Raw genomic sequence first — 20,231 nt, forward strand, 5'->3', positions numbered from 1 at the left:
ATGGAGGAGAACAGCAGTGTGAAGGAGTTCATTCTGCTTGGGTTAACACAGGATCTACTGAAGGAGAAAGTAGTACCTGTTACCTTCTTATTTCTATACCTTGGGACTCTGTTGGCAAGCTTCCTAATTGTGATGACCGCACGATGTGGCCAGACACTTCAGAGCCCCATGTACTTCTTCCTTTTCTACTTATCCTTTGCTGATGCCTGTCTTTCAACAACCACTGCCCCTAGGCTAATTGTAGATTCTGTATCTGAGAAGAAAGCCATCTCCTACAATGAGTGCATGACCCAGATGTTTGCATTTCACTTCTTTGGGTGCATGGGAATCTTGGTACTTGTCCTCATGTCCTTTGATCGCTATGTGGCCATTTGTAAGCCCCTGTAGTTCACAACCATCATGAGCCAGCATGTCTGTGGCCACTGGTGAGACTGGTCTGGATGGGGTCTTGTATCCATTCTTCAGCACAGGTTCTCTTGGTTTTGAGATTACCCTTCTGTGGCCCCAATGTCATTGATCACTATTTCTGTGATATGCAACCTTTGTTGAAACTTGCCTGTGTGGATACTTATGTCATCAACCTACTCATAGTGTTTAACAGTGGGGCCATGTGCATGGTGAGTTTCATATGCTGCTAATCTCCTATGTTTTCATTCTACATTCTCTGAGTAACTGTAGCACAGAAGGAAGGAGGAAAGCCCTTTCCACATGTACCTCCCACATTATTGTCTTATTCTTTGTACCATGTATATACATATATGCTTGCCTTCTAACTGTATTTCCAGTGGACAAGATGGTGGCTGTATTTTACACTATTTTGACACCTTTACTCAGCCCTCTGATTTACACTCTGAGGAATGAAGAAGTCAAACAGGCCATGAGAAAGTTATGGTGCAACAAAGTCTGACTCGAGATGACAAAGAGCAGAAGAAGCCAACTGCTAATTCTGTCAGAGTTTAAGTATAATTGGACTGATGGAAAAGAGAAAATGTTCTCATTCTATTGTGGACAGTATAAATGTGTTTCAGTGGGGCATTTAGGGGAATAGGCAGAATGAGCACCTGGCAAAATCTGTATTATTTTAACCAATGTCCCAGAGAGACAACATGAAGTTCCATCATCTTTGTGGGGGCACAAGCCCATTCCTCATGTCTGCTGTCTGCTTTGATGTTTCTGCTTGTGAACCACATCCTGCTCTCTCTGTAGGTTTAACTTCTGGTTTTGTACACTATTATGTTTTTTTCTTATCCAAGTTTAATATTTGCCCCTGATTTCTATCATCCATTTTGTTGGTAAATCAGGTCTGGGAGTACTATGTCTGTATCATATACTTTCTGGCTCAAGAGTCAATAGCATAACATCACTCCTGGAAACCTATGCTCCCCGAGAAGCATAAGTATCAGCCAGTCAAGCCTCTCTATTTGTGGCTTGTCTCCCCTTTGTAATACTCTGAAAAATTAGCTCTTTCTTTGCCTGCATATGTATAGGGAAATAATGTATCACTTCCTATTCAAATCAGGTAATTCTAGTTATAACAAAGATATTCACTGTATTGATACATAATTTCTCTGTATATACATTAATATGTTTTGTTCATCATGTTGATTATTATTTTCATATTTCTTAGCTTTTTATACATATCTGTTTTTGTAGTTTAAGTTCATGGACACTTTCCTAATCTTTGGTTACTTCTGAATGGATGACCATTTTATAAAGCTGTTAGAGTTATATGATAAAAACTAAGATCTCACAGATGAGATCATACATATGAAAAAGGCAATAATTGACAAATAAAATAGAAATAATGTCATAATGTGTGTGTGTGTGCTCAGTCTCTCAGTCATATCTGACTGTTTTGAGACCCCACGGACTGTACCCTGCCAGGGTCTTCTGTCCTTGTGATTCTCCAGGCAAGAATATTGGAATGAGTTGCTAGTTCCTTATTTAGGAGATGCTCCTGACCCAGTGATGAAACCTGCATTTCTTGCATCTCCTGCATTGGCAGGCAGATTCTGTGCCACCTGGGAAGCTCATATTTTTCATGCATCTCACTAAATTTGCATTCTTGTTTGAGTACTGTTCACTAATGAGTATCAACAGTAGGAGCCAGCCCACAAGGAAACAGACATTGAGTCTATCTCTGAGAATAAATATAATCAAGACTATTTTGCTATAGTTGAAACTCCAATACTTGGGACACCTGATGTGAAGAACTGACTCATTGGAAAAGACCCTGATGCTGGGAAAGATTGAAGGCAGGAGAAGAAGGGACAACAAAGGATGAGATGGTTGGGTGGCATCACTGGCTCAATGGACATGAGTTTGAGCAAGCTCTGTGAGTTGGTTATGGACAGGAAGACTGGCATGCTGCAATCCATGGGGTCACAAAGAGTCGGACATGACTGAGCGACTGCACTGACTGATTTCCCTATAGATCTGAAAAGTGGACTGTAAACTGTGGCAGATGAACTCATATGATGCCACTTTGAGATGTTTCACATGAGCGTGTCTCTTTGGGAATCTCAGCACTCATGGACCTTCAGACTCTGACAATCAAAGTGTGGAAGATCTGATTATATTCTCTTCTGTTAACAACTTTTTATGGTTAAAGATAGTAACTGGTCTTCTTGCTGTGGTCATTTCTAAGGATCTTTGCAAGCCTGTTTTCTGTATCTCAATTATTCTTCCTCTGGATATATTCATAGCTTATCCCCTCAGTACTTTTGATTTATTATTAAAATGCATCCTCTCAATGACTTTTCAGACTACTTCATAAAATTGCAACAACCACCCAGTAACCTTCCATATCTCCTATTCCTCCGTCTCTGCTTAATTTTTCTCCTTAGCACTTATCATTCTCTAACCTGTCATACAGTTTATTCATTTTATTTGCTGGTTATGATGGTAGGAATTTGTGTCTTAAAAATAATATTACACCTTCAGTGCCTAGACTAGCACCTGGCATGGTGGAAATGGTCAAGTACCTGTTGAGCTAATAAATAAATAATTGTGGAAACATATGTAAACCACCAGAGGCTAGAGAGTGGCATGGAATGGACTGTCTATGTTACTTCAGAAGGAGCCATGTTATAATGCCGAATAATGAAGAGCAGAAGGAAAAATAAAGAATATAATTATGAAGAGAAGACACACAGAAAGCCGTAATCTGGTCCTTTGACTAGAAGAACAAAATTAATATTCTCCTGTCATGTGGTGGCATTTACATGAGTGTATATATTTGTCATAACTTATTTACTGTATGTGTAAAATGGTGCAGTCTATTATATGTAAATCATACTTTAAGAAGTTCATTTAAATATAAAAGTATGTAAAAACATTTTTCTTTCCATTTTTCTCTTCTCCCTTCCTTTATCTAGTGACTGATTTCAAAATGCTATAGGGGTTATAGAAATTTAAATTAGTAGTTTTCATCGTCATTAGGTATGTTTCACTGGTATCATCAGGATTTATATAATAATTAATATATCTAACAGTTACAGTTTCTAAAATATGAAACTAGGAGAAGTTAAGAAACTTGCTTAAAGCCACAGAAACATAAGTCATGAAGCTAGAATTCTATTAGATCAGATCTATCTGAACCTTTACCTACACTCAGAGCTGCTTCTGTCATTGGGAAACATTTGACTTAAAAGACAGAGTCTTTGGTAACTTTTTGCAGTCTATACCTCCATGTGACTTTGAAAGTGTGTTTTTTCCCTTGGAGTAGGTACATGAGTGGAGCTCTTGGCAACTGAAATGGAAGGTGTCCCATCATTAGGACAGAGTAGGAGGAGAGGAGGGCTCTCTGGGCAGAATCTCCCATTTGACAATCTTGTCTGGGATTAATTAGCCTCATGGTTTGCTGTGATTCTGGATTAACTGAACTAAATAGCTCATTTAGCAAGTCTTTCAGGGTTGGGTGGGAAGGGTGATGACATTTTACCTTCAAAGCCTCGGCAAAGAACTTTTCATTAAGTCCCTATAAATATCTGTTGGAGGAAGAGGAAATATTTAATTTACATGCTCTGCCAGGGAATGATTTGGGGTTATTGGATCTGGCTATTTAGAGATAGTTTTATCACAGACTAGTGGGAATATTTCCTATTTATTCTAGAAATTTATAAGAGCAGAGTAAGCAACTTTCTGCCAGTATTACAGACCCTTCTGAAGAGTCTAACCCAGGCCTTCTAGGAAGGGTTGGTATCTATGGAGTATCTTCTCTCCCCATAGGTCCTGGGATGGAAAGCAGAGTGGATCTATTTGGAGTACAATGTACGTGTTGCAAATACTGAGCATGATTCATCTTCATAGTAAATCAGAATTGAAGGAGCAAGAGCTCATAGCTCTATCCTTTTTTTTTTTATTTCCACAAAGAAAAAAGGTAAGTTTTCAAGCCCAACTGAACAATTTCCTTTTTCTTGCCTCCCATTCAAGACTGGGTTTTAGGTCAGCTGCCTCTACCCAGTTCTGTCTCCTGAGAAACCTCAAGTTCAGGAAACACATTTCTCTTGGAGATGACAGGGCTCTGATATTTGGGGGAGCCTCTTCTTTCGTTGGTCTCTGCTAATGCAACACTGGCTCAGGCCCAATTCTTATCCAAAAAGGGGAGATACTGAAGGGAGCAGAGGCACAGTATTCTATGCCTACACATTCCTCATTTACAAAGCATAGGGGTAGGAGAAGGACAAGGGTGCGGATGAATGATGTGCAGTGGGTATGCACTGATACAGGTGATGTTGTGATACTTGTTGTCCTAATTATTACACTAACATTTTCTATCCAGGACACACCATCACCCCTACTTACAGCCCCAAATTGCATTCTTCTTCTGGGATTGGAGTAAGGGATAATATGAGGACTGGAGAAGAGAAAGATCACCTCTCAACTCTCTAGTGAAACCCTGAGATAAACTACTTTTTATCCCTAACATGGATCTTTGCTCACCCTTGTCTAGTGAGATTTGCCCTGTTTCATCCCCTGATTCTTCTTCTTTTTCTGGCTCTTTCCCACAATCAAATTTTCCCCTTTTGCTCTGGTTTCTCCCACCATTCTCTAATCTCTCTATCCCTTAATCCTTACTATTATTTTTCAGATATACATCTAAAATGCTGATCTCTTTGTTTGACCCATCTGGAAGTTTGCACTCATTTACTAGTCAGGACATGCACTGAACATGTCAGAGGTTTACTTCTTTACCTGCTTAGGATTTTCTGGCTTTATGCTGGCTCCTCCTGGATGTCTGGAGACTGATATTTTATGTAACTGTGTGGAGCAGAGTGTTAGCAAGAATTGCCATGGAGCACAAATGCTTCCGTTCCAGTCCAGGTTCCTCTCTGACTATTCTTTGCTAAATCCTGCCTCCCAGCTTAACTTGAAGAAAAAAAAAATAGAATAGTATGAACGTTCCTCTGTATGACCGTCTCTAGGCCCATCCACATCTCTGCAAATGGCACAGTTTTGATCCTTTTATGGCTGAGTAATATTCCATTGTGTATATGTGTCACATCTTATTTATCCATTCCTCTGTCGATGGAGGTTGCTTCTGTGTCCTGACTATGGTAAAAAGTGCCGCAATACATATTGGGGTGCATATATCTTTTGGAATTATGGTTTTCTCATATAGCAGAAAATAATATAACTTTGTAAACCAACTCTGCTCCAATAAAAATTAAAAAAAAAAATAACACATGAACTTGCCTTATGAGATGGTAAAATCAAATGAACAAAAAATATTAAAGCAAATCTGAAAGGATTGCATAATTCAGTAAATACACACACACACACACACACACACACACAAACATGCCCTTTAAAATGGATAGCCATTAGCAAGCATGTGATTTGACAGAGCCAGGCTGGGCTGCTGCATGCAGAAGCAGAAGCACTGAGTTAGAGGACTCTGAGAGCCACAGTGAGTATTTCAGTCATTGTTCTTGAAAACCATAGTAATCACTTTACTGCATTTATGAGGTGTCATGTCTCTAAAATGTTCACTTTCCCTTTTCTTTCTTTTTTCCTTTGGCCTTGTCTAATGGCATGCAGGATCTTAGTTCCCTGACCAGGGATTGAACCTGTGCCTCCTGCACCAGATGCATGGAGTCTTAACCACTAGACGACCATTTGTTAAACTGATGTTTATGAAATATCAGCCCGACTTTATGGTATGTAGGAGCTAATAATTCTTACAATCAAAACACACAGAGAGCTCTCACTCAAAGTGTTACTTTTCATCCACTAAATTTTTGTGTGAGACATTTTATTTAGAATTGAATGAAAATTAAGTACTCTGTGAAAAGACTTACTATGTTCCATGTTTTAGAAATATAAAAATGATCACGTTTTAGGGCAGTGAACATATTCTCTATAATATTATAGTAGTAGATACACAGCATCGCACATTTATTCAAATCCATAGAATGTACACCACCAAGAGTGAGCCCTGTGGTAAACCATGGACTTCAGGTGATTGCAATGTGTCCGTGTAGCTTCAGCAGTATAACAAACGCACCACTCTGGTGGGATAGTCGATAATGGGGTGGAGATTATATATGTGTTGGGGCAGGGACTGTATGGGAAATCTCTGAACTTTTCTCTTAATTTTATTGTGAACCTAAAACTGCTATGAAAAATAAAGCCTTAAAAATGATAACAATGACAGCACATGATCCTATAAATATAAAAAAGATATATTTAATTTTGTTGTTTTGCATGAGACTAATCAAAAAGGAGCATTTAAGATCCCTCTCTAAGAAGTGAAAGTCGCTCAGTCATGTCCGACTCTTTGCAACCCATGGACTATACAGTCCATGGAATTCTCCAGGCCAGAATACTGGAGTGGGTAGCTATTCCCTTCTCCAGGGAAGGAAGTAAGAAATCCAAAGTCACCAACGAATCATATCTAGGGTCACTGAGGGTCCAGGCTTTATTTCGTTGGGACCACAGTGGATCAACTTGTATGCCTCCCACTTGGTTTCTTAGTGTAGGGAATAGAAAGACATATCTCCCCTGGAGGCTGCATATCTTCAAGAAGGTAGACATTTCATTGCAGATGAGCTTAAACTCCAATTGGATTTTTTTTTAATGACTATTTTGTTAAACAGCTTAGTTATTTCTGTTCTTAGGTAATGAATAAATCATAATAAAAGCTGTTTACATCTTTTTAGTCCTCTACATTTTATATATTCCTAAAAAAACATACTCAAACAATACACTCTGGTTTTCATGGCCTCTGGCTAGGTAGAAAACCTAGTTTTCGAAGCTTTTCTACTATGACTTTGCAGTTGTTCAGGCGCTATGTCATGTCTGACTCTCTGCCACTCCATGGACTTCAGCATATCAGGCTTCTCTTCCCTCCATGACCTCCTGGACTTTGTTCAAATTCACGTCCATTAAGTCGGTGACGCTCTCTAACCATCTTGTTCTCTGCCAGCCTCTTCTCTTTTTGCCTTCAGTATTTCCCAGCATCAGAATAATCCAACTGAACTAGAAGTTTTGGTTTGATTTTCTTTTTATTTGCTTGATAAAGCATTTGCCTTATCATGTCCATTTGGAGAAGGCAATGGCAACCCACTCCAGTACTCTTGACTGGAAAATCCCCTGGACGGAGGAACCTGGTAGGCTACAGTTCATGGGGTCATGAAGAGTTGGACACAACTGAGCGACTTCACTTTCACTTTTCACTTTCAAGTATTGGAGAAGGGAACAGCAGCCCACTCCAGTGTTCTTGCCTGGAGAATCCCAGGGACGGGAGAGCCTGGTGGGCTGCCACCTATGGGGTCGCACAGAGTCGGACATGACTGAACGACTGAAGTGACTTAGCAGCAGCAGTATCATGTCCATTAAAATATTGCTTTCCTCCCTCCGTCCAAAGCCCTCACTCCTCTGAATTTTATCTCTGGATTCTAGACTTTTTCATGTCCAAGGGCCCATGTTCCTTCTACTTTTCTCTTATCATGGGCCCATATTACTGAATGTGTTGTGTACTTTTGTTTATTTATATTTAAGTACATATTAAAATTTCTGAAAGCATCATTCCTAACTTCTGGTCACCATGAGAAAACTGGTGTGATACACAGTGCTGATATGATTTCAGCTACTTAGAAAGGGAATTTAATGTTTAAAACAGTTGTGCAGTTGTTTTATAGGTAAATAAAAATTTGGAATTGGTATCTTTGAAAAATGAAAAATCCCTCTTGGAAAGCTAACACTCATAATCATAATGGAAGTAACCACTGCACTTGAAGGTACTGCATACCTGCATCTTCCATATGTTTGGCACATCCTGAATTATCCAACCTTCATAGCAATCTTGAAAGGTAGATTGCTTTATCACATATTTTCACAGCTGGAGAAAATGAAATGCATAGAATCAAGGAATTTGTTAAATATTACACCCTCATAGGCAGCAGGTGGAGTGTGAATCTAGGCAGTGTGGCCTCAGATTCTATGCTAACTCACCTCTTAGACCTGATTTAAAACCTGACTTTCTTCAGTTAAGGTTCATCTCTTTAAAAAATCCTGAATTTTTCACTGATCAATGTACTCTTTAGGAATTTGTACTTTTCTCTCTGCAGATGGTTTCTACTCTTATAATACCAATCGTATGATGACTTACATAATTAGTGATCTTATCTCCAAGTACCTTAAAACTCATTAAACTTTTAGGAACAGGGAGGATGTTTTCCACATTCCTCACAATAACTCCAAACAATTTCAATTCAGTATTTAAAGTGAAAGATAATTATGGAATTATGGAAGGTGAGTGGATACTGTATTACTATTTTAAAGCTTTTTCAAAATATAGACTACATTAAAATGGGAAAATTGACAGCTTGTATTTTATAAAAAAGAACAAGGTCACAGAAGAAGAAAAGAAGCAAAGTCATAAAAGTGCAAGTAGCAGAGACTGAGACTTACATGGTTCTCGCTTATTATGAGCCACATGCTTCTTCATTTTAACTGCATAGTAACCATAATTATGTCTAGTAAACTAGTAAGTAGCAGAGACTGAGACTTACATGGTTCTCGCTTACTATGAGCCACATGCTTCTTCATTTTAACTGCACAGTAACCATAATTACGTCTAGTAAACTAGTAAGTAGCAGAGACTGAGACTTACACAGTCCTCGCTTACTATGAGCCACATCCTTCTTCATTTTAACTGCACAGTAACCATATTTATGTCTAGTAAACTAGTAAGTAGCAGAGACTGAGACTTACACAGTTCTCGCTTACTATGAGCCGCATCCTTCTTCATTTTAACTTCATAGTAACCATAATTACCTCTAGTAAACTAGTAACTAGTTTACTAGCAAATAGTAAATAGTGAATCTGGGACTTGAACCCAGACAAACTGACTCCATCAACTGTATTCTTTACTAAGAAATATCATTTTGTTAGATTAATATTGATTGTAAATAAAATATCAAAATTGCAAAATATAAGACAACAAAAGATAAAAGATACTCAGGATCATATGTTTTCATAAAGATGTGGTAAAAAATAAAATGTGGCTTGTAATATAATTTAATATGCATGTAATAAAAATACATTTTTGCTAACCAAGTGAGATAATACAATAAGCTTTCTTTACTTTGCTTGTATGTGCATTGATTTTTCTGCAATATTCTAAAGCTTTATATACCATTATATCATTAAGTCAATAATTAAACTATGGAAATTATTGTGAAATTTCACATATTAATGTGAAAATTGTTATAATAATTCTAAGTGAAAGTCAGAAACTACAATGATGATTTCATTCAAACTATACATGATATTAACAAATATCTGAAATAGAAAAATTGTATTACTGTATATTGGAATTGCAGGATTTTTTCAAACAATAATTTTAGCAAAATACTCTGGAAAATTTAGAGTAAAGAGAGACATGTGTAACTAAGATCATATATTAGATTATACACATATTGGAAATTTTACAAGTCAAATCCATAGGCAGAAAGGCTTAGTACTTTAATGGGGTAAGTTCAGGAGTATAGTCGAGAGGGTAAATAGTAGTTTCCCAAATTATAGAAACCTTAGTGTATTATCCACGCATTTATTGTATTATGACTATCAGTGAAGTTGACATCTTGAACACAAGAAGCCTAGGTAAAAATTGTCAAAGCATACTTCAACCAAGACCCCAGTGGAGTCAGGTATAATAGACACAAAAATGAACCAAACTAAGAATGGTTTCTTCAGCAGGGCCTCTAATAGTGTTAGCACTTAATATTGAAATCGCTTTTAAAGAACATAGAAAAGATATATAATGCCTGGAATATACCTGTGTATATTGATGTCTATGTGGATACAAAATCGGTTTTAAATTTTCAGGAAAACTCAGAATAAGATATGGCAAGTATTTGCACCCCATTTCTTGTCTGAAGGCTAAATTTCAAAGTGTTGAAGTCATTTGTCCAAGGAAAGTACTAGTTCTGGAGTTCATGATCTTGGTTGGAATAGAAAATTTTAAAGGCCATTCATTCTGTATTCTCAAAATGTAAAAACTTTGATCCAAGGCTGCTAACTTCTGAATCATAGATAGATCTGGGAGAGATTAGGACATGTGCAGATTTCCAGAGATTCATATCGGATTAAAGGCATTTGGAACAAACAGAGCATGCAGCAGAAACTAGGACTTCAGAATTCAGTCCACTTATCTTCCCAAGATGTCTATTCTTTTCTTCTTTCTGCAGATTAAACCTATGTCAACTAGATCTTGTCTACAGTCATTACCATGTCAGTGAATAAGAGTGTGACTGAATTCATTTTCTTTGGCTTGACACAGGATGCGGAAAAGCAGAAAGTGATATTTGGAGTCTTCTTGATCCTATACCTTGCAACACTGTTGGGGAACTTTCTTATTGTAGTGACTATTAAGACAAGCAGGACACTTGGGAGTCCCATGTATTTCTTCCTGTTCTATCTGTCCTTTGCTGATGCATGCTTCTCTACAACCACAGCCCCCAGGTTAATTGTGGATGTCCTTTCTCAGGAGAAAACCATTTCCTACAATGAGTGCATGACCCAGGTCTTTGCAGCCCATTTCTTTGGATGCATGGAGATCTTTGTGCTCATCCTCATGGCCTTTGATCGCTACATAGCAATCTGCAAACCCTTGCGATATACAGCCATCATGAGCCGGCACCTCTGTGGTGTACTGGTGATTCTAGCCTGGGTGGGGTCTTGTATTCACTCGTCAGCACAGATTTTCCTGGTTTTGAGGTTGCCCTTCTGTGGCCCCAATGTGATTGACCACTATTTCTGTGATTTGCAGCCCTTGTTGAAACTTGCCTGCATGGACACTTCTGTAATAAATTTGCTTGCTGTTTCTAACAGTGGGGCCATATGTATGGTGAGTTTCATAATCCTGTCTATTTCCTATGTTGTCATCTTACACTCCCTGAGAAACCACAGTGCAGAAGGAAGGAGAAAAGCCCTTTCTACATGCACCTCCCACTTCATTGTGGTTGTCATATTTTTTGGCCCATGTATATTCATATATACACGCCCACCAACCACATTTCCAATAGACAAGATGGTGGCTGTGTTTTATACAATTGGGACACCCTTACTTAACCCGCTGATCTATACACTACGGAATGAAGAAGTGAAAAATGCCATGAAAATGTTATGGTGTAGCAAAGCATGACTTCAGTTGATAAGTGTATATAGAGGAATCCTTGTGTATATTTCCTTAAAGATTTAGTTCTGCTTTATGGACAGAAGAGATAGCATATTTTTGTCCAGAAGCAAGAGTAGAGAAATATAAGGATATAAAGACAGAGATACGCAGTATCCTTATTCTGAGAGGCTTGCATTAGAAACTAAAACCCATAACAATTTTGAACAACCTCTGATGACTCTTACTTTAATTCTATCAACATCAGACAATATTCACATGATGATTTAGTTTCTTGTACAAATATTTCTTCAGAGAGAAGTGGACTGACAGAATGTGTGTGTGTGTGTGTGTGTGTATGTGTGCACATTGATTCTTTTTCTAGATTTTATTTTAGTTCTTATGAAGGTGGTCCTAAGAGCTTATCCATAGGGGACTGGAACTCTACAGAATCACAGTTTCCGTCTTGACAACCTAACGGTTAGAGAAGATTCTCTGAGAAAATGCTACTCTGGAAATCAGTGCCTGAATCCACCTCACTAGTGTATCTACACTGATGACCCTCAAACTCCTATAAAAGCTGGAACTATCAGTGGAAACCTAGACTATCCCTGAAAAACTTCTTAAAATATCATGAATAGTTAAGAAGATGAAGGGTCTTATGTTTGGCTTAATAGGAAACAACAGCCAGTCAATCAATTGCCTTTCAGAGTCTTTCATGTTGCTCTTCATAAAGGAGAGGGAAGAGGAAATAAGAGTTTGGCAGCATGAATGTGCAGAAGGGAGGGTAAAGGGCAGGAGGGAGGACAGAAAAGGTGCTTTATAAAGAGAGGACAAGTGAAAGGAAGTGGTCGTTTTACCCAAGAAGGAGAGAAGGCGCTTCATCTTCCTTATACTTTGAGAATCACTTTTGGGAATATGAACATTTGCAGGAAATAATGAAGTTTCAGGCTTTTCCCATACCATTAAGTTTTCTTTGTTATATTCATTTGTGTACAGGAAAGAAGCATTTTTGTTCTTTAGCTTCCCCATAACATCTGAAAACTCAAGTTTCAGGATTCTGGGAAGAACCTGAAATTGAAAGCTTAGCACTTCTCAAAATTGGATCTTTTATTTTATATAAGGTTATTTAAAAAGTGTGTATTTGAAGATAGCTTAATATATAAATAATGTTCACTCACCACTCTCACTACCACAACCACTATATAATCTCATGATTAAGTACTGTCATGATATTTTAGAACCTGAGCTTATAATTCCAATTCAAATTGGCACCAAGAGTATTATTTCGTGATATTTAAGTATCATTTAATACTCAAGTACTTAAGTATTGCTTTAAGGGAAGCATTTCTGTCAAATGAAGACAAAATGTTAGTACGCTGCACCTAAGATCCCCAATAGCTCTAATATAAAAAGGAGTGACAGGAAAAAAAAAAAATTTAAGAACCAAAACGACATCTTGTATATATGTACCATGAAAGACGGTAACACTAACCCTGTATGCAAACAGGAAAAGAGACACAGATGCACAGAACAGACTTTTGGACTCCGTGGGAGAAGGCGAGGGTGGGATGTTCTGAGAGAACAGCATCGAAACATGTATATTATCTATGGTGAAACAGATCACCAGCCCAGGTTGGATGCATGAGACAAGTGCTCGGGCCTGGTGCACTGGGAAGACCCAGAGGAATCAGGTGGAGAGGGAGGTGGGAGGGGGGATCGGGATGGGGAATACTTGTAAATCCATGGCTGACTCATGTGTGGCAAAAACCACTACAATATTGTAAAGTAATTAGCCTCCAACTAATACAAAAAAAATGAAAAAAAAATGACATCTGTCAGAGCCTTTAATATCATATTCACAAGTTATAAACTTGCTATACGCTCCCTCCAAATAAACACCCCCCATTTTTCTACTTTTATGTCTGAAGTTCTGCTTTTAAAGCATTTCCATTTGATCCTGTGCTGTGCTATGCTTAGTTGTTCAGTCATGTCTGACTCTTTGCATGGACTCCAGGCTCCTCTGTCCATGGGTATTTTCTAAGCAAGAATACTGGAGAGAGTGGCCATGCCCTCCTCCAGGGGACCTCCCCAACCTAAGGATTGAAGCCAGGACCCCTGCACTGCAGGCTGATTCTTTACCAGCTGAGCCACTAGGGAAGTCCAAGAATACTGGAGTGGGTAGCTTATCCCTTCTCCAGGGGATCTTCCCAACCCAGGAACTGAACTGGGGTCTGCTGCATTGCAGGCAGATTCCTTACCAGCTGAGCTACCAGGGACACCCCTGGTCTTATAAGGATTACATTAAGTGTGACTGGTTCTTAAGTTGTTATTATCCAATTGCTCGGTACTGTCCAGCTCTTTGTAACCGCATGTCAGGCTTCCTTGTACTTTACTATCAACCAGAGTTCTCTCTAACTCATGTCCATTGAGTTGATGATGCCACTCAACCATCTCATCCTCTGTCACCCCCTTCTCCTCCTGCCCTCAATTTTTCCCAGCATCAGGGTCTTTTCCGATGAGTCAGCTTCTTGCATCAGGTGGTCAAAGCATTGGAGCTTCAGCTTCAGCATCAGTCCTTCCAATGAATATTCAGGACTGATTTCCTTTAGGATTGACTGGTTTGATCTCTTTGCTATCCCAGGAATGCTCAAGAGTTTTCTCCAACACCACAGTTCAAAAGCATCAAGTTTTTGGCATTCAATCTTTAAGGTCCAACTCTCACATCCATACATGACTACAAGATAAACCATAGCTTTGACTACACAGACCTTTGTCATCAAAGTGACATCTATGATTTTTAATACGCTCTCTAGATTTGTCATAGCTTTCCTTCCAAGGAACAAGCATCTTAATTTCATGGCTGTAGTCACCAACTGTAGTGATTTTGGTGCCCAAGAAAACAAAGTCTGTCACTGTGTCCATTTTTTCTCCATCTATTTTCCATGAAGTGATGGGACCTGATGCCATGATCTTCTTTTTTTCAATGTTGAGTTTTAAGAGAGCTTTTTCACTCTCTTCTTTCACTTTCAACAAGAGGCTCTTTAGTTCCTCTTTACTTCTCCCATTAGGGTGGTGTCATCTTAAGTAAACAAGACATAATCCAAATATAACTTTCATTCTTTTTTCTTGTTTATTCAAATTTAATATATTGGGGAAATTATTTACCCATGCTTGAATAGAAACTCAGAAGTATCAGCATTGCATACATGATCTGAGTCTCTCATATATTTTTGATCTTGCTCCTCGCCTCTCTCTGCCTGGATCACTATGTTCCATTCACTCTGTTATTTTACATTTATTTCCTCAAAAACACCATGATATTTCTTGAATTAGAGTGTTCTCTCTCTAGAATCTTTATCTTGCTAATCCTCAGACGACTGTTTCCTTCTGGTCATTTTTGTAACTACTCAGCTCATTGGTATTAAAATATTAATATAGCTCATAACTTTTTTCTAATGTAATATCAACGGAATTCTAATCAGTTTAAAAGATGCATGCTAATAGAATCCTTTTCTGACTGCCCAACATGAAGTATTTTCCATGAAATAATCACATCCTGCCATTTCCATTAACTCTATTATAATGTTCACTTTCTGCCTTTTTGTTTCAGTTACTTTTAATTTTAGTGTTTGTTTCTTTTTATGCCTCAACCATCTGAATTTGGCTATTTGAAAAATATAAGCTCTTGTGTTTTATATTCATCCAACAGATATTTATTGAAAAATGAATCCATGGGAAGGATAAATAAAAACCCCTTCTGGGCTTCGTTAGTATCTCAGCAGTAAAGAATCCACCTACCAATGCAGGAGGCATGGGTTCCTGATCTGCGAAGGTCACACGTGCCACAGAGCAACCAAGCCTGGGTACCACAACTATTGAGCCTGTGAACCGAATCTGTTGAAGCCCACAAGCTCTAGGATCCATGCTGTACAACAAAAGAAGTCACCACAATGAGAAGCCCACATATAGGACCTAGAGAGTAGCCCCTGCTTGCTGCAACTAGAGAAAGACCCATGAGACAATGAAGACCCAGCACAGTAAAAAATAAATAAAAATTAAAAAAAAAAAAATCCCTTCCTGGAGACATGCCCAGTCTAGACCAGCATGGAATGTAATAAAAGTCAGAGCATAATTATACAAAATAAACTTGCTTTTGGTCATTGTTACTAAGAAAATGAAAACATCGACATAGAGAACAATGGTGAGAGTATAAGAACCGTTGAATAGAGTCACAGGGGAAGACTCTCTAAGGTAACGACCCTTCATCTGGTACCAGAAGTTGGAGAGAAGTAGTCACCTCAGTAGGCTGAAGGCTTGTTTTGAGAGAGAGAGAAGGAAAATCTTTCATGAATCTAAGAAGTGAAGAGAAGTGAAGTGAAAATCACTCAGTTGTGTTGGACTCTTTGTAACCCCATGGACTGTAGCCTACCATGCTCCTCTGTCCATGGGATTTTCCAGGCAAGAGTACTGGAGTGGGTTGCCACTTTCTTCTCCAGAGGATCTTCCCAACCCAGGGATCGAACCCAGGTCTCCTGCATTGTAGGCAGATGCTTTACTGACTGAGCCGCCAGGAAAGTCCTAAGGGCAAATGACAAATCTCAGGATGTCTGATGCACACCAAGGGGTTGGGTGAGGCACTCAAGATGTGATTAGAGATTTAGAGGAAGTAGAAAGATTAACCAGGAAATTCTAGTACAAGGCAAGGAGATTCCAAATAACCGATTAACAATAAATAAAATGGTTCATTGAGATTTTAAAAATGTGTACACTGCACTTTCTTTTTTTTTTCCATTTATTTTTATTAGTTGGAGGCTAATTACAATATTGTAGTGGTTTTTGTCATACATTGACATGAATCAGCCATGGATTTACATGCATTCCCCATCCCGATCCCCCCCTCCCACCTCCCTCTCCACTCGATTCCTCTGGGTCTTCCCAGTGCACCAGGCCCGGTACATTGCACTTTCAAAAGTCACTAAGAACGAGTCCAAGAAAAACATCTAAATTTTATACTAAATTGTGGTTTTAAAAAGTTCATTTTTTTCACAAAAAAATAAACTATCAGAAAACATTCCTATCTAGAAGTGGTTCTGCCAAGAGATGGCTGTATTTTTTCATTATTGATAATGAAGTACTTGATAGTTTGTTATCCAGCTTTATGATAGAACTATCAAAATCCAATTGGAATTATGTTAATGAAAATGAATTAAAAATAAAAATAGTAACAATAGGAATAATAGCAAGAAATTTGACGATTTTGCTTGGAATGAACTTTTCCATCAATTCTCCTTTCTCATGTTATTTCTTTTAAAATAATTGCATTTATTCACATTTTGATTTAAGCTGTTGAGATATTTTCTGGGACATTATAATTTAATTTAATTTAAAATTATAATATATATAATTTAATATATATAATATATAAAATATATATAATATACAATATTTATAATATATAAATATTAATATATAACATATTATACATAATATAATATATATAATATTTAATGTATATAATATAATAAATATATATTCTAATATAATTTAAAAATAAGTAGGAAAAATGAAATTATAATTATAATAAATTATAAATTATAAAAATAAAATTATAATTTTAAAATTATAATTTAAAATTTAAAATAATTTAAAATTATAAAAAATAAATTATAATATATATAATTTAATTATATATATTATATTTATAATTTAATTATAATTTAAAAATAAGTAGGAAAAATGAAAAAAGCTATGAAGGCAATACGAAGCTAAAGAAGAACAGAAAGCAGAAAGATATCATAATCCTTAAATTGCAAATACTGTCAATCAAAATCAGATTTATATTTTTAAGAAATCTCTCTGGTTGTTAGTGGAGAATGGATAGTTTTGTTTCCCCCACATTTCTGAAAGAACAGAGTTCTCTTTAATGGAAACACATGATATTCTGAGCATGACAGTCACTTGCCAACCAAACTCCCCAGTATCATCCACAGTTTTCTCATGGCATTTTTCACCTCCATATTCCTCAGGGTGTAGATAAAGGGATTTAACATGGGTGTGATGATGGAATCAGACTCGGCCACCACCTTGTCTATGGGGTAGGTGGCCACAGGCCTGACATATAAAAACATCCCAGGCACAAAGAACGTGTTGACCACAGTGAGGTGGAAGCCACAGGTGGAGAGGGCTTTACGCTGCCCTTTGGAGCTGCAGGACTTTAGGGAGCAGAGGATGACCACATAGGAGGATGAGGAAGATGGCCACACACATCACCCAGCTGTTGAGGATGACTAAGAGGCCCAGGGTGCGGGTGTCTATGCAGGCCAGTTTCAACAGGGGGAACAAATCACATATAAAGTGGTCTATTGTATTGGGACCACAGAAGGGTATTTGATACAAGAAGAGAAGCTGTACTGCAGCATGGAAAAATCCCCCACCCAGGCCCCTCCCAGCAACAGGCAGCACATCCGAGGCCTCATGATGGTCACATAGTGAAGAGGCTTACAGATGGCTACGGAGCAGTCACAGGCCATCATGGTGAGGAGGAGGATGCCCACCTCACCAAACGAGTGCTCAGCGAAGCGCTGGGCCATGCAGCCTTCCAGGGAGACGGCAGTGCTCTCAGAGCGGGAGTCCACAGTCATCCTGGGGGCAATGACAGAAGAGAAAGTGACATCCAAAAGGGACAGGAGGTAAGGAAAGATACATGGGTGATCTCAGACTCTGACTCGTAACCATGGTTACCACAGTGAGGAGGTTTCCCAAAACGGTGGACAGAGACATGATTAGAAACACGGCAGAGGGTATTTTCCGCAGCTCTGGATACCGCGTAATGCCCAAGAGAATGAATTCTGTCACACTGTTTTGATTTCCCATGTGTCAGCTGCTGATATGAGCTCCAGCTAAGAGTTAGAAGACCTGAAAAAGCAGCACCTGATTTATAAATAGTGATTATTTGACTTCGAGTATTTCTGGGATCTCAGGGAACTCATGGGTTTTTTGATTGTTTTGTTTTTTGTGTCTCCCCCCATCCCCATTTATTCATTATCCAGCATTTGGCTCTTAGTAACCTGCTAAATGGACTTCAGTGGTGGCTCAGACAGTAAAGCGTCTGCCTACAATGCGGGAGACCCGGGTCAATCCCTGGGTCGGGAAGATCTCCTGGAGAAGGAAATGGTGATCCACTCCAGCATATACAATGAAAGAAGAGGTGGCAAGAATACACAGAAGAACTGTACAAAAAAGATCTTCATGAGCCAGATAATCACAATGGTGTGATCACTGACCTAGAGCCAGACTATCTGGAATGTGAAGTCAAGTGGGCCTTAAAAGCATCACTACGAACAAAGCTAGTGGATGTGATGGAATTCCACTTGAGCTATTTCGAATCCTGAAAGATGCTCCTGTGAAAGTGCTGCACTCAATATGCCAGCAAATTTGGAAAACTCAGCAGTGGCCACAGGACTGGAAAAGGTCAGTTTTCATTCCAATCCCTAAGAAAGACAATCCCAAAGAATGCTCAAACTACCACACAATTGCACTCATCTCACACGCTAGTAAAGTAATGCTCAAAATTCTCCAAGCCAGGCTTCAGCAATACGTGAACCGAGAACTTCCAGATGTTCAAGCTGGTTTTAGAAAAGGCAGAGGAACCAGAGATCAAATTGTCAACATCTGCTGGATCATCAAAAAAGCAAGAGAGTTCCAGAAAAACATCTATTTCTGCTTTATTAACTACGCAAAGCCTTTGCCTGTGTGGATTACAATAAACTGTGGAAAATTCTGAAAGAGAAGGGAATACCAGACCACCTGACCTAACTCTTGAGAAACCTATATGCAGGTCAGGAAGCAACAGTTAGAACTGGACATGGAACAACAGACTGGTTCCAAATAGGAAAAGGAGTACATCAAGGCTGTATATTGTCACCCTGCTTATTTAACTTATATACAGAGTACATCATGAGAAACGCTGGGCTGGAAGAAGCACAAGCTGGGTTCAAGATTGCTGGGAGAAAGATCAATAACCTCAGATATGCAGATGACACCACCCTTATGGCAGAGAGTGAAGAGGAACTGAAAAGCCTCTTGATGAAAGTGAAAGAGGAGAGTGAAAAAGTTGGCTTAAAACTCAATATTCAGAAAACTAAGATCACGGCATCTGGTCCCATCACCTCATGGGAAATAGATGGGGAGACAGTGGAAACAGTGTCAGACTTCATTTTTTGGGGCTCCAAAATCACTGCGGATGGTGACTGCAGCCATGAAATTAAAAGACGCTCACTCCTTGGAAGGAAAGTTATGACCAACCTAGATAGCATATTAAAAAGCAGAGACATTACTTTGCCAACCAAGGTCCATCTGGTTAAGGCTATGGTTTTTCCAGTTGTCATGTATGGATGTGAGAGTTAGACTGTGAAGAAAGCTGAGTGCCGAAAAATTGATGCTTTTGAACTGTGGTGTTGGAGAAGACTCTTGAGAGTCCCTTGGACTGCAAGGAGATCCAACCAGTCCATCCTAAAGGAGATCAGTCCTGGGTGTTCACTGGAAGGACTGATGCTGAAGCTGAAACTCCAGTACTTTGGCTACCTCATGCAAAGACTTGACTCAT

At 38.6% G+C, this 20,231-nt stretch overlaps 1 protein-coding gene and 2 pseudogenes across 1 annotated transcript; 2 read left to right on the plus strand and 1 right to left on the minus strand.

The window, feature by feature from the left end:
- Positions 1-907, plus strand: LOC122709376 (annotated as a pseudogene).
- A 9,825-nt stretch (positions 908-10,732) lies between these two features.
- LOC122709501 (olfactory receptor 4C11-like) lies at positions 10,733-11,653 on the plus strand. The gene has a single exon (XM_043926969.1). It carries the CDS (start codon positions 10,739-10,741, stop codon positions 11,651-11,653), a length of 915 nt encoding a protein of 304 aa, XP_043782904.1. The 5' UTR covers positions 10,733-10,738.
- A 5,927-nt stretch (positions 11,654-17,580) lies between these two features.
- Positions 17,581-18,499, minus strand: LOC122709561 (annotated as a pseudogene).
- Positions 18,500-20,231: the final 1,732 nt, after the last annotated feature.

Source organism: Cervus elaphus, chromosome 1 (genome assembly GCF_910594005.1).
Source record: "Cervus elaphus chromosome 1, mCerEla1.1, whole genome shotgun sequence".
NCBI lineage: Eukaryota > Metazoa > Chordata > Mammalia > Artiodactyla > Cervidae > Cervus > Cervus elaphus.